This window comes from Stegostoma tigrinum, chromosome 14, assembly GCF_030684315.1.
Source record: "Stegostoma tigrinum isolate sSteTig4 chromosome 14, sSteTig4.hap1, whole genome shotgun sequence".
Lineage (NCBI taxonomy): Eukaryota > Metazoa > Chordata > Chondrichthyes > Orectolobiformes > Stegostomatidae > Stegostoma > Stegostoma tigrinum.
Genome location: NC_081367.1, coordinates 73,634,938 through 73,649,882, shown reverse-complemented (window position 1 = coordinate 73,649,882; position 14,945 = coordinate 73,634,938). Strand labels below are relative to the sequence as shown.

The 14,945-nt window shown below is 43.6% G+C and overlaps 1 protein-coding gene across 1 annotated transcript in view; it reads right to left on the bottom strand.

The window, feature by feature from the left end:
- The window catches only part of gk5 (glycerol kinase 5), a 79,274-nt gene that overhangs the window by 59,506 nt on the left and 4,823 nt on the right, over positions 1 to 14,945 (bottom strand). Inside the window, exon 2 of the mRNA XM_059651227.1 lies at positions 4,707 to 4,800. Within this exon, the coding sequence (XP_059507210.1) occupies positions 4,707 to 4,800 (94 nt within the window). The remainder of the gene's footprint in view (positions 1 to 4,706; positions 4,801 to 14,945) is intronic.

Genomic DNA, 14,945 nt, shown 5'->3' with positions numbered 1-14,945 from the left:
ATCAAACATGAAGTATTGGACTGAGTGTAGAAGAGGTTCACAATGATTTTGGGAAGGTGAAATTTCAGTGTTGAGGGCAGATTGCAGAAGTTGGGACTGATCATCTCGGACAGAAAGTGGCTGAGAGGTCAGCTGTTAGAAGTTGACAAAATGACAAATGAGGTGGATGAAGTAGATAGGGGTGTTGCCAAGGTTGGAGGGTTTGAGCTAGAGGGACAACTTGAACAGGACGTGGCTATTTTCCCTGAAGTATTGGAGGCTGAGGGGTGACCTTATTAGAAGTTGAAAAATCACGAGGGGCATGGATAGGATAAACCGCCAAGGTATTTTCCCTGGAGTGGGGCGAGTCCAAAACTAGGGGGCATAGGTTTCAGGTGAGAGGAGTAAGATTTAAAAGGGACCAATGGGGCAATATTTTCACACAGAGGGTGGTGCATCTGTAGAATTAGCTGCCAGAGGGAGTGGAGGAGGCTGGTGCAATTACAACATTTTAAAAAGGCATCTGGATGGGTATATGGACAGGAAAGATGTAGAGGGATATGGGTCAAATGCTGGCAAGTGGGACTAGATTAATTTAGGATACCTGGTCAACATGGACGAGTTGGATCAAGATGGGCAGACAAAGCAAAGGCAATGAGAGGAAAACACCTTTATCACCCAGTGAGTAGTTAAGGTGTGGAATGCACTGCCTGGAAATGTGGAGGAGGCAGGTTCAACTGAGACATTCAAGCAGGGCATTGGATGATTTATTTGCATGGAAATAGTGAGCAAGCAGATGCAGAAACAGCAGGAAATTGGCACTCAAGAATACTGCTCACGTGAAGAGGCAGTGGTGCAGGCATGCTGGGCTGAATGGCCTCATTCTAAGCCCACCACAGGTTATCACAGAATTGAGGGCAATCAGCGACAGGGTGTCACTGAACTAATTCACGTTCAGTATTTAGATTTAATTCAAGACCTTTGAGCACTGCATGTGACACTCTACTGGGTCAGATTAATTCCACTAAGAGATTCCATGCTTTGTGAAGCAAAAACACACTTTTGGAAAAGGTTAATTCAAAAAAGGGGCAGGATACCTGCAGCAATGCTAGTGTCATCAGTTTTCATAAGCTATACCTAGGGCTCAAATAACCAACTTACATTGGGGAATCACTGTGGTCTTTCAGCATCCCATTAAAAAGCATAAATCCACTTTGCAAGTAAACATATAAACAGACAGTACAGGCGCTTCGGCCCATAATGTTGTGCCGATCTATTATCCTCATCTAAAGGAGAAACTACCCTGCATACCCTACACTTTACTATCTGTCTCGCACCTGTCCAAAAGTCGCTTAAATATCCCAAAATATCTGACTCCACTACTACTGCTGGCAGCGCATTCCACACGCCCACCAGTCTCTGTGTGAAGAACCTACTTCTGACACCTCCCCTATACCTTCCTCCAGTCACCTTAAAATTATGCCCCCTCATAATAGTCATTTCTGCCCTGGGAAAATGTCTGACTCTATCTATGCCTCTCACCATCTTGTACACCTCTATCAAGTCACCTCTCATCCTCCTTCACTCCAATGAAGGAAGCCCTAGCTCTCTCAACCTTTCTTCAAAAGACCTGCCCTCCAGTCCAGGCAGCATTCTGGTAAATCTCCACTGCATCCTCTCTAAAGCTTCCACATCTTTCATATAATGAGGTGACCAGAACTGAACTCAATATTCCAAGCACAGTCTAACCAGGGTTTTATAGAGCTGCAGCGTAACCTCACAGCTCTTGAACTCAATTCCCCTGCCAATGAAAGCCAATACACCTTACGCCTTCTTTATAACCCTATCAACTTGGGTAGCAGCTTTGGGGGATCTATGGACGTGGGCCCCAAGATCCCTCGGATCCGCCACACTGCTAAGAATCCTGCCACTAACCCTGCATTCTGCATTCAAATTCCACCTTCCAAAATGAATCACTTCATACTTCTGCTCCAACCATAAATTCTTGTTATATAAAGCTACTGCCCAAGTTCTCTACCCTCAGGTTTCCTCGAACCATAGCCAAGCCTCCTCCATGTGGAGAGCTTCAGGCTTTCCCTGGGCCATTAGGTGAAGTTATCAGAGACCAACATTGCTCAACAGGAAAGAAAGGCAGTACAGACCTGGGAGGATGCTGTTGCAAAATTATTTGCTCTCTGTTTTACTTAAAATTGGGCTGAAACAGGAAACAGACATGGAAGAAAAGTTGTGAAATTTTCATGAGGTCTTTTGTCACTGTCCAACTTCAGGGTCCAGCTCATCCCATCTTTGGTTGAAATCTTTGTTCCGGCCTCCCATCAGGACATGATTATTCCAAAACACTCCTAACTAGTTTTGAGCATGCTGCCCTCCAGGTATTTGAGATATAGCGCTGTCAACCCTGTGTTCTTTCACTTACAAGGGCTTCAACGCAAGCAACATCTCGATTTAAAACAAAAACAAAAAGTTGCTGGAAAAGCTCAGCAGGTCTGGCAGCATCTGAGAAGAAAAGTATCAGAGTAAATGTTTCGGGTCCAGCGACCCTTCCTCAGAACTCTGGACCCAAAATGTTAACTCTGCTGGAAAAGCTCAGCAGGTCTGGCAGCATCTGTGAAGGAAAAAAAAAAATCAGTGTTAACGTTTTGGGTCCAGAGTTCTGAGGAAGGGTCGCTGGACCCGAAACATTAACTCCGATACTTTTCTTCTCAGATGCCACCAGACCTGCTGAGCTTTTCCAGCAATCTCAATTTTTGTTCCCGATTTACAGGATCAACAGTTCTTTCAGCCTCTATTTAAAAATCCCCTTCCTTGGTTTCAAATCTCTCAATTGTAGTGATAATGTCACCAGGCCAATAATTTAAAATCCAAAAGGCAATGCTCTGGAAATGTGGGTTCAAATCCAATTGATGGAATTGAAAATCAATTGGTTTAAAAAAAATCTTAAGTTAGGAGCTGTGATGGTACCAGTAACGGTAGCTGTGAAAACACTGCCAACTGTCGAAGACAATTCAACTCACGAAATTTTTGCTTTAAAAATCAATTTGATGATGTGTGTTGTTACACATATCCAGAACTAGTCAGATTCGAACCCAGGTATCCTAGTGCAGAGGCAGTAACACTATAACTGCTCCACTGAGCCCTGAGATTCACAACTACCCTTTTATAGGGAAGAAATTTTCCACCCTTACCCATCTGGACTACATGAGCTAATGGACACAGCAATATGGTCAATCCATCTGCCTTGTGAAATGATCTAGTAAGCAGCTCAGTTCAATGGTAATTATGGATGAGCAATAAATGACCACCTCACTAATGACGTCCTTTGCCTTTGAGCACATACAAGAAGGTCTGAACTCTCTCTCAAATCTCAGCCCAACCCACAACCCTCAGATATTCCAACCTTCATACTCTGACCTCCTCTGCCTTCCGAACTGGAGTCACAAAGGCACAGGCTAGAGTTACACAATTTGGAAGAACGTCCCAAAGTCTAACAAGAAAGGATCAATTAGCAATCATGTTGTGAAGGGTCCATTAGGAAAAGCGACCATTAAGTGATGGAATCATTCATTAAGATGGAAAACAAAAGTTAAATTCGAAACAAGGACCCTGAATCGAAATAAAAAAGGGAACTATGAGGGTATGAGGTTGGAGTTGAAAATAATGGGTTAATTATTAAAAAGGATTGGCAGTGGATAGGCAGCAGCTGATACTAAAATGAACTTGCATATCAGTTACAAATATTATTCATTCTTAGCTGGAGCAAAAGTTCAGAAGGTGGCTCAACTATGGCTTACAAGAGAAATTAGCGATTGTATCAGATGAGACATAAAGTTGCCAGATAAGGTAGCAAGCCTGAAGACTGGGAGCAGTTTAGGATTCAACGAGATCAAAAAGATTATCAAGGGAGTAAAAATAGAGTGAGTGAGAGTAAACTTGCAAGGAACATAAAAACATATTAAAATATATGAAGAGAAAAAGATTAGTGGAGACTAATGTAGCTCCTTTACATCAGAAATGGACAAATACATAGAACATTACAGCACAGTACAGGCCCTTCGGCCCTTGATGTTGTGCCGACCTGTCATGCCAATCTGAAGCCCATCTAACCTACACTATTCCATGTACGTCCATATGCTTGTCCAATGATGACTTAAATGTACTTAAAGTTGGCAAATCTACTACCGTTGCAGGCAAAGCGTTTCATTCCCTTACTACTCTCTGAGTAAAGAAACTACCTCTGACATCTGTCCTATATCTTTCACCCCTCAATTTAAAGCTATGCCCCCTCGTGCTCGCCGTCACCATCCTAGGAAAAAGGGTCTCCCTATTCACCCTATCTAACCCTCTGATTATTTTATATGTCTCAATTAAGTCACCTCTCAACCTTCTTCTCTGTAATGAAAACAGCCTCAAGTCCCTCAGCCTTTCCTCGTAATACCTTCCCTCCACACCAGGCAACATCCTAGTAAATCTCCTCTGCACCCTTTCCAAAGCTTCCACATCCTTCTTATAATGCAGTGACCAGAACTGTACACAATACTCCAAGTGCAGCCGCACCAGAGTTAATACTGTGGGGAACAAAAAATGGCAGTAGAACGGAGTAGATATTTTGCTGTTGTCTTCACAAAATATTTTGTAAATGTTAAGGAACAAAACCAGTTTCTTTGAATCTTCAAGTTACTCGAGTGAAAAGCAAAATTTCTCCTTACCTTCAACAGCCTCCTTAACAACAGTAACAAATTGTTCAAACATCTCGTCTGGATTCACCTCCACCCAACCAGGCTTGGGATACAACATTTTCATCTGTTTGGAAAAATTGATAGCAACAAACTAAGGGGAAGTAAAAGATTTAAAAACACTTTCACAGCATCAATTGTTAACATGCAGCAACGCAAAACTTCATAGGTATTCAATAACCAGTTAAAAGATCATTGACCTTAACAAATCAGTAAATGCGATCAACAAATCTTGGTAACTTTTAACATATGAAAGTCACATCATTTTCCAGCAATTGTTAAATAAATGGATACGTGAAATTAATAAAAAGTTCACGGGTGTATCTACACTAGCTGCAATGGCATTTAAAAAAAGAGAGAATGGGATCGAGGCCTAATTCGAAGTTGGGAGTGAAATGAAGATCAGTCCCCAAGATGCTGCACTTGATTCCACCTACACTTTCTGTTGCCTCAGGAAAGCAGCCAATGTAATCAAAGACCCTTCCTACCCTGGTTTTACTCTCCTCCATCAGATGGAAGATACAGAAGTTTGAATATACGTATCAAGATTCAAGAACAGCTTCTTCCCAACTGCTATCAGCCTTACGAACATCTCTCATATTAAAGTTGATTTTTCTCTGAACCTTCTCTGTAGCTATAACACTGTATACTGCATTCTGTTCTATTATCCAAACATACCTACGTAAGGGATAACACAGTGTTGGGCTGGATGAACACAGCAGGCCAGGCAGTGTCAGAGGAGCAAAAAAGTTGACGTTTCAGGCTGGGATCCTTCTTAAGGAATGGGGGCTTATGTAAGGTATGACTTGCCAGGAGAGCACACAAAACTCTACTTTTCACTATCTCAGTATATGTAACAATTGTAAATCAAATAAACAAAAAAGTGTTCACATCTGGCACCAAATTTACACTTCACTGATTATGCAGACTAACCAATACTGGCTTTGTAGGAATAAGGGGTTGGTCAGTTAACTCAGTTGGTTGGATGGTGGATTTGCGATGCAGAGGGACACCAACATTGATGGTTCACTTCCCACATTGGCTGTAATTACCAACAACGACTTACCTCCCTTCAGCTGTGGTGTGGTGACCCTCAGGTTAAACTCACCATCACTTCACTCATGAGAGAACAGTCCTATGGGTCACTTATTTTATCATTACTTGTAGGAAGACACTAATATTCATTTTCATTCGTGTTACTACTAACTTACAAACAAACATTTATGGAAGAGATAACATGTTTGATAAACTGGGATTTTTGACACTAACTAGTGCGGCAGATAATGGGAAAACTAATAGATGCAGTAAATTTGAATTTCCATAAACATATCGAATGATGAAGTGCTACACAAGAGGTTACGATACTAAGTTAGGAGTTACAATGCATTTTGCACAGGCATTTTAATTCTTATCTCAGAGACGCACATCTCCCAAAGAGAGATACGGGAAGTTTTAAGGTTAGTTCCCCATTGTCCCCTTAGAGTGGGATGGAATGTGGATATTCTGCATACCTTTCATTCATGTGACAAGATTTATTTTTGAATTCTGTTTTAGTTTTTATGATGCTAGCGATCAACCTTTTAGTTTCAAGTTTGTCAGGTTGTTATGAATATTTCATTATACAAATCTATTTAATATCTTGGCAAAATCATAAAGCAAAGAATTGCAACAAGTATTAATCACTGTGCAATCCTTAAAATAACTGCATAATTAGCACAATATTTCATAGTCACTTATTGGTCACAATTATTCAAAAAGTTATTAAGACTCTACACTTGATAACTGCAGCAACACTGCTTTCAGCAGATTCTCAATTTCAAAACTCTGGTGACCTTTACAAGATGTCTCTAATCCAGATCAAAGTGACCACGCATGTGTGTGTGTGTATGAATTGAGTAATTATTCTTCACAACCAAAACTCCCACAGAAATGGGAGTTCAACCACATTTGGAAACATTTTCAAAAACAGTTCAAATTAGTTTACAAAACAGTGGAGTACTCCAACAAATTGGATTTGAAAAGTACATTTTTTATGTATCCATGCCCTGGGTTATAAAGCTGCATTAAACTCCATTAAAAGTAACTGACTGACTGACTGTCACCCCGTTTACACATATTTGTTCCAAATCTAACCCTACAATATGTCATGCACTTCTAGAATTTAGGACTGGCTGAAACAAAGAACTTTGTAAAGTTATTAAAATCTGAGGCTGGATGAACACAGCAGGCCAAGCAGCGTCTCAGGAGCACAAAAGCTGACATTTCAGGCCTAGACCCTTCATCAGAGAGGGGGATGGAGAGAGGGAACTGGAATAAATAGGGAGAGAGGGGGAGGCGGACCGAAGATGGACAGTAAAGAAGATAGGTGGAGAGAGTATAAGTGGGGAGGTAGGGAGGGGATAGGTCAGTCCAGGGAAGACGGACAGGTCAAGGAGGTGGGATGAGGTTAGTAGGTAGATGGGGGTGCGGCTTGGGGTGGGAGGAAGGGATGGGTGAGAGGAAGAACCGGTTAGGGAGGCAGAGACAGGTTGGACTGGTTTTGGGATGCAGTGGGTGGTGGGGGGGGGGGGAAAGAGCTGGGCTGGTTGTGTGGTGCAGTGGGGGGGAGGGGACGAACTGGGCTGGTTTAGGGATGCAGTAGGGGAAGGGGAGATTTTGAAACTGGTGAAGTCCACATTGATACCATATGGCTGCAGGGTTCCCAGGCGGAATATGAGTTGCTGTTCCTGCAACCTTCGGGTGGCATCATTGTGGCAGTACAGGAGGCCCATGATGGACATGTCATCTAGAGAATGGGAGGGGGAGTGGAAATGGTTTGTGACTGGGAGGTGCAGTTGTTTGTTGCGAACTGAGCGGAGGTGTTCTGCAAAGCAGTCCCCAAGCCTCCGCTTGGTTTCCCCAATGTAGAGGGAGCCGCACCGGGTACAGTGGATGCAGTATACTACATTGGCAGATGTGCAGGTGAACCTCTGCTTAATGTGGAATGTCATCTTGGGGCCTGGGATAGGGGTGAGGGAGGAGGTGTGGGGGCAAGTGTAGCATTTCCTGTGGTTGCAGGGGAAGGTGCCGGGTGTGGTGGGGTTGGAGGGCAGTGTGGAGCGAACAAGGGAGTCACGGAGAGAGTGGTCTCTCCGGAAAGCAGACAGGGGTGGGGATGGAAAAATGTCTTTGTAAAGTTATGTTTGACATCTTTTAAGAAATAAAAGCAACTTATGGCAGATAGGCAGCCCCAGCTAGACTACCATTTATTGTTCATCCCTAATTGAACAAGGCAGCAGTAGTGAACTGCCTTCTTGAGCAGTATTTCTGAAACCGTCTATACACTGTCGGGACACCCAGAGATTGACACCAGGGAGGGAGTTCCAGGATTCTGACCCAGCAACGTTCAATGTATTGGAACAGAGTTTCATGTTCGAATGGGTTGGGCTTGAGGGGAACCTGCTAGAGGCTGCATTCCCATGTCTCCGCTGCCCTGATCTTCCAGCTGCTTAAAGACTTGTATTTGGGAGGTTTTGGTCAGAACTGCCTTGATGAATTGTGCCAGCGGTGGAGGGAATGAATGTTAAGAATTATTCAACAGGGTGCCAGTCAAGCAGGGCAGCTTTGTCCTGGATGGTGTCAAGCTTCTTGAGTGTTGTTGGGGCTGCACCATTCAGGCAAGGTGGGGGGGATGGGAGGAGTATGCCATCACACTCCTGACTTGTGCCTTGAAGATGCTGAAAAGTTACTGGGAAGTCAGGTGAATTGCAAGATGTCATCTTGTAGCCAGTGTTTTCATGGCTGGTCCAGATCAGTCCAGTCCAGCTTCTCAGAGGAGCGTGGGAGACAATGGGTAACACGGTTCAGATCGACTATTGCTGGAAATGGTCATTACACCATACAAATGCCAGGCAAACATTGCTTGCCACTTGTCAGCCCAAGCCTGGATATTGTCCAGACCTTGTTGCATGTGAACATGGACTGCTTCAGTATCTGAGGAGTCACAAACGGTGCTGAACATCGTGCAATCATCAGCGAACATCTCCATTTCTCACCTTATGATGGAGGGAAGGTCACTGATGAAGCAGCTGAAGATGGTTGGGCTGAGGAGACTCCCTTGAGGAACTCCTGCAGAGATGCCCTGGAGTGATGAAGGGTCTAGGCCCGAAACGTCAGCTTTTGTGCTCCTGAGATGCTGCTTGGCCTGCTGTGTTCATCCAGCCTCACATTTTATTGCCCTGGAGTGGAGATGGCTGTCCATTTTACGTTGGTACGGCTCTATAGGCAGAAAGCTTTTTCCCTGATCCTCACTGAAAACCATTTCACTCAGGCTCCTTGATGCCACTGTGTCAGTAGTAGCCTTGATATTCAGGACAGTTACTCTAATTTCCCACTGCGTTCAGTTCTTTTGTGCATGCTATAATAAAAGTTAGGAGCTGAATGAACCTGGAAGCAGGTTAACATTTAGCAAATTCTGCTGATTTCACTCAAGAAAACACTTTCTACTACTTCATCTACTATTGAGGTGGAAATCTGAGAACTTTGCAGACTGGGTAATCAAGACTAAAGCCAAAAGGGGAGTTGAGGTTATAAAGGATAGATATTCATCAGGAGAACAACCGAAGCTGAGAGCCCAGTGCAATGGGAAGAGTCAGGACGTGCAGTTCCAAAGACACGTATGCCCTGGGTTGTGAACAGGTTCCATTATGGAGTCCACCCTCAAATCGATTTGTCCGAAAGTTGGAACACAATGCATAACAATAGAAAGCAGCTGCTCTCAAGTACGGGAAACATCTGTCTGTTGGGTCTTTAAAATCACATTCCTGTATAGGATTGCACTTGTAAAGGATAAGCATTTGCAAGTCAAGGAATCCCTCAGAACAGGTATTTAGTAACATGCACACACCTCGGCTGGAACAAATCTAAAGCTTGGACTGGTCACTCGCTATCTGCCAAAGAGATACGCAGTCCTTCTCAGGCCTCTCAACCAATGAGCGCTGAACAAAAGTACAAGGATATTTTCACAGGCCTTGTCCCTGGCGAACACCACCTCAAAGTATGAGAGCGTAAGACCTAATCAATGTGCGCGGAGGAGAGTTCCAGCTTCCTTGAAGGCGAGGCGAAAAGATAAAGGATGTGGGGAAAAATGGGTACAACCGAAACAATTCCTACAGACCTACAGGAGCACTAGTAGCAGCAAAACAACCTGGAGAGTTGGGAATGCATACCCACATCCTTTCAGACCAATAAAGCTTTTAAATGATTGCACTACCCTGTGGCAGCCACTGAAAAACACTTTTGGCACAACTTGCAGGTGCAAAAAAAGGTCTTCTAGTACTCAGCAAGAACAACGGCTACTGGCAGCTTAAGCAGGGTGAACAAAATAATAATAATAATAATAAAAATAATAATAAATTAACTGTTTCACATTGCACCAAAGAGTATAAATGACATTTGATCACTTCTGAAGTAGGGTCTAGGCCTGAAATGTTAGCTTTCCTGCTCCTCTGATGTTGCTTGGCTTGCTGTGTTCATCCAGCCGTACACCTTGTTATCTTTGATCTTGGCCGTTGTGTTTCTCTTCCCTTCTCCCTGAAATCTTTCAATCCCCTTACAGGCCAACTTGTTTGTCTCTCTCAAATACACACTGACTTGGTCTCCATCAGTAACGAGTTCCACAGACTGACCACCAGCAGAAGAAATTCCTCCTCACCTCAGGTCTAAAAGGTTCATCCCTTCACTGAGGCTGTGCCCTCTGGTCCAAGTCTCTCCTACTTCTGAAAACATCTTCTCCATGTCCAATCCACCCAGACCTTTCAAGAACCTGCATGTTTCTGTAAGATTCCCGTTCAAACTTCTAAACTCCATTGAATACAGACCCAGCATTCTTACTCGCTCCTCATGTGACAACCCTTCGTTCCTGTGATCATTATTGCAGACCTTCTCTGAACCACTTCCAAGACCAACACATCCTTCCTTAGATACAGGGCCCATAAATGCTCACAATATTCCACACGTGGTCTGACCAGAGCCTTATGCAGCCTCAGCAGTACATCTCTGCTCTTGTATTCTAGCCCTCATGAAATGAATGCTAACATTACAATTGCCTTCATAACTACCAACTGAACCTTCACATTAACTGTAACAAAATCCTGAACTAAGGCTCCAAGTCCCTTGTGCTTCAGATTTTTGAAGGCGTTCCTTATTTAAAAAAAATAGCCCACACCTCTATTCTTCCAGCCAAAATGCAAAACATCATTTTCCCACACTGGAATCCATCTGCCACTTAGCCAACTCGTCTAGCACGTCCAGGTCCTTCTAAAACCTTGCCATCATGGACCTCGAATTTTAAGAGACTCTTGAGATTAGCTTAATGTTCATCTGCCAAGTTTAAAAATAAAGAAAAAAATGGAAACAAATGAAGTTGACTGAATTAAAGTGAGAATTAAATTAAGAGCACTACAGCAAATAGGATAAGCTCATCCTTTGCCCTTCAATTTGCTCTGCAATTGAACATAATCTGGATAGTGAATCTGCAGATCTATCCCGTGTAGAGAGTTGTTGAAGCTGAATCATCATCTATATTCAAAGCCAAGACAGATTTTTAAAACAGTAAACGAATCAAGGGTCATGAGGAAAAGGCAGTAAAGTGGAGATGAGGATTATCAAATCAGCCATGATTTCATTAAACAGCACAGCAGACACAACGGGCTGAATGGCCTACCTCTCATGATTTTATAAGACAGCGCAGAAGCACCACCTTAAGGATGGATCATAAGAACTAGGAGCAGGAGTAGGTCATCCGGCCCCTCGAGCCTGCCCTGCCCACTCACCATAACCCTTAATTCCTTTACTGTTCAAAACTTTATCTAGCCTTGCCTTCAAAACATTCAGCGAGGTAGCTTCAACCATTTCACTGGGCAGGGAATTCCACAGATTCACAACCCTTTGGGAGAAGAAGTTCCTCCTGACCTCAGCTTCCCTTTATTTTGAGGCGATGCCCTCTATTCCTAGTTTCACCTGCTAGCGGGAATAACCTCCCTGCCGCCACCTTATCTATTCCCTTCATAATCTTAGGTTTCTACAAAGATCTCCCCTCATTCTTCTGAATTCCAACGAGTATAATCCCAGTCAACTCATCTGTCCTCAAAAGCCAACCCTCTCAACTCTGGAATCAACTGAATGAATCTCCGCTGCACTCCCTCCAGCGCTGACCCACTCATCCTGAGACAGAATAAAACAAGAGGCTTATGAGTTAAATTTAGTACTACTTCTGAGACTTAAAACCAGTGACCATCCTTTGCAGGGAGTTTATGTAGAGAGTGACAGAGTGACAGAGTGACAGAGTGACAGAGTGACAGAGTGACAGAGTGACAGAGTGACAGAGTGACAGAGTGACAGAGTGACAGAGTGACAGAGTGACAGAGTGACAGAGTGACAGAGTGACAGAGTGACAGAGTGACAGAGTGACAGAGTGACAGAGTGACAGAGTGCACTGCACTCACTTGCGTTGGCTGCACTCTCCCTATTTACAACTCAGGTCTTATTACATCCTGATCAGAGCATAGTCCTTTCATTATCAGTGTGTCCTGTGTACTACTACAGAGTGACAGAGGTCAAAACAGTGCATGTTTTCAATCTGGAGTCAAACACAGGCCATGGAGTTAAAAGGGCCAAAGGGTATGGAGAACAAGGGGCTGAGGTGGATGATCAGCCACGATCGTATTAGACGATGGAGCAGATTCAAGGAGATAATTTAGCCTTCTGCTCTGAGTTTCTAATCATACAAGCCCTCTATACCCACTAACAGCCTCATGAAGCTTGCCTGGGCTGTCTCCAGTGCCAGTATTTCTTTGCTAAGGTGAGTGACCAAAATGTTCACCGTATGCCAGCTATTATCTGGTGGAGTTGAATATTATCAGTTTATGATCCACAGACAAGGGCTCCCAAACCCGAATGCTCTGTAGCTTTCTGCATATACATATATATTCAGCTCCTACTTTTCCTGCTAAACTGCATAACCTCACCCCTCCCTACATTATACTCCATTTGCCAACTTTTTCCATGCTTGCTTAACCGATCAATATCTTTCTGTGAACTATGTGTATCCCTCTCACGACCTAACTTTCCACCTAGTTTTGTGTCATCAGCAGACTTGACAGCAATGCCATTCACACATTTCTGAATAATTGTGGACCCAATGACCCCTCTGGCAGCGCTCCTCGAGGTACAGGCTGCCACACCAAAAACATCCCTCTTATCCCAATTCTGATTTCGACTGGACCATAAGAAATAAGAACAGGAGCAGAGATAGTGGGAACTGCAGATGCAGGACATTGAGCCCCAAGCCTGCTCTGCCATGCAATAGGATCCTGGCTGATCCGACATTCCTCACACTCCCTGTCCTGACTGTTCCCCACAACTCTTTATTCCAGAGCTCATCAAGAATCAATCACAGCATTAAATATACACAAGGATTCTGCCCCTTAAGAAGAATGAGGGGCGATCTCTTTGAAACAAAGGATTCTTAACTCCAACAAGTACCAAAGTGTTTAGCTTTTGCTGATAAGACAATCCTACCATACTAGGGATCATTCCAGTGAACCTTCTCTAAACTGCCTCCAATGCAATGATCTCTTTCCTTAAGGGGACTAAATTTGCCCACAGGGCTTCAGATATGGTCTCACCAGCAGCTTGTACAGTTGCAGTAAGACTTCCTTCTTCTCCCCTTGAAGAAAGGGCCAATATTCCATTAGCCTTCCTGATTACCTGCTGCCCCTGGGTGCCAGCTTAGTGTTTCATGTACAAGATCCCCAAAGTCCCTCCATCTAAATAATATTGTTCTTTTGCTCTCGTTTCCAAAATGAACAACTTTGCATTTTCCTACCTTACACTCCATTTGTCAGCTTTTTGTCCACAGAGCCGGTCACCATTTCTCTGAACTATTTGCATCTCTTTTACAAATTGCCTTTCCAACAACTTTGGTGTCACCCGCAAACCTGCATCCATTACATTCAGAGATAGTAGGAACTGCCAATGCTGGAGAATCTGATATAACAAGGTGTGGAGCTGAATGAACACAGCAGGCCAAGCAGCATCAGAGCAGGAAAGCTGACGTTTTGGGTCTCGACCCTTCTGAGGAAGGGTCAACACAGACCAACTGCTGTGTTCATCCAACTCTACACCTTGTTGTCTCCATTACGTTCACTTCCTTTTTCCAAATCATTACTATATACTGTGACACAGTTGCAATCTCAGGTGATGACCCTTATGGAACCCCACTGTTTACAGCTCACTGATGTGAAAAAGAGCCCCTTAATCCCACTGGTAATTTCTAGTTAGTTTTATATAATGTCAACAGACGGCCTCCCATAACTGAGCTATTATTAATTATAGTAGCTACATGCATCATAGCTTTTCAAATGCTGATTCAAAATCAAAACACATTACATCACTGTTCTCCCTAAAATCATTCTCATAATATTTTACAGGCATAATTTCCCCTTTGTGAAGCAAAGCTAACTCTGCTTGATCTGATTGGTAAATCTCTAAAAGGTATACTATTACAGAGTCACACACGTACTGCACAGAAACAGAGCCTTAGGTCCAACAGGTTCCAATCAGATATCCAAATCTCTCAGTCCCATTTGCCAGCGTTTGGCCCATAACCCTCCAAACCCTTCCTATGCACGTGCCCATCCAGATGCCTTTTAAATATTCTAATTGTACCCACCTCCAACACTACTTCTGGCAGCTCATTCCTTACATGCACCACCCTGTGTGAAAAAGTTGCCCCTCAGGTCCCTTTTAAATCTTTCCCCTCTCACCTCAGACCTGTGCCCTCTGGTTTTGGGCTCCCCTATTCACCCTATCCACGCTCCTCGTGATTTGCTAAACCTCCACAAGGTTACCCCTCAGCCTCTGATGCTCCAGGGACAACACCTCAGCCTTTTCGGCTTCTCCCTTCACCTTTACCCTATCCCACATATCCCCCCCTACCCCTCAAGCCCTGGAAACACCTTTGTAAGTCTTTTCTGAATCCTTTCAAGTTTAACAGATCTTTCCCACAGCAGGAAAGGACGAACATTTTCCAAATGAAGGACGCTCAGTTTTCATATGCTAGATTTTGTCCAAAAATCTATTTCACTTAAGATAAAGTGTGGGGCTGGATGAACACAGCAGGCCAAGCAGCATCTCAGGAGCACAAAAGCTGATGTTTCGGGCCTAGACCTA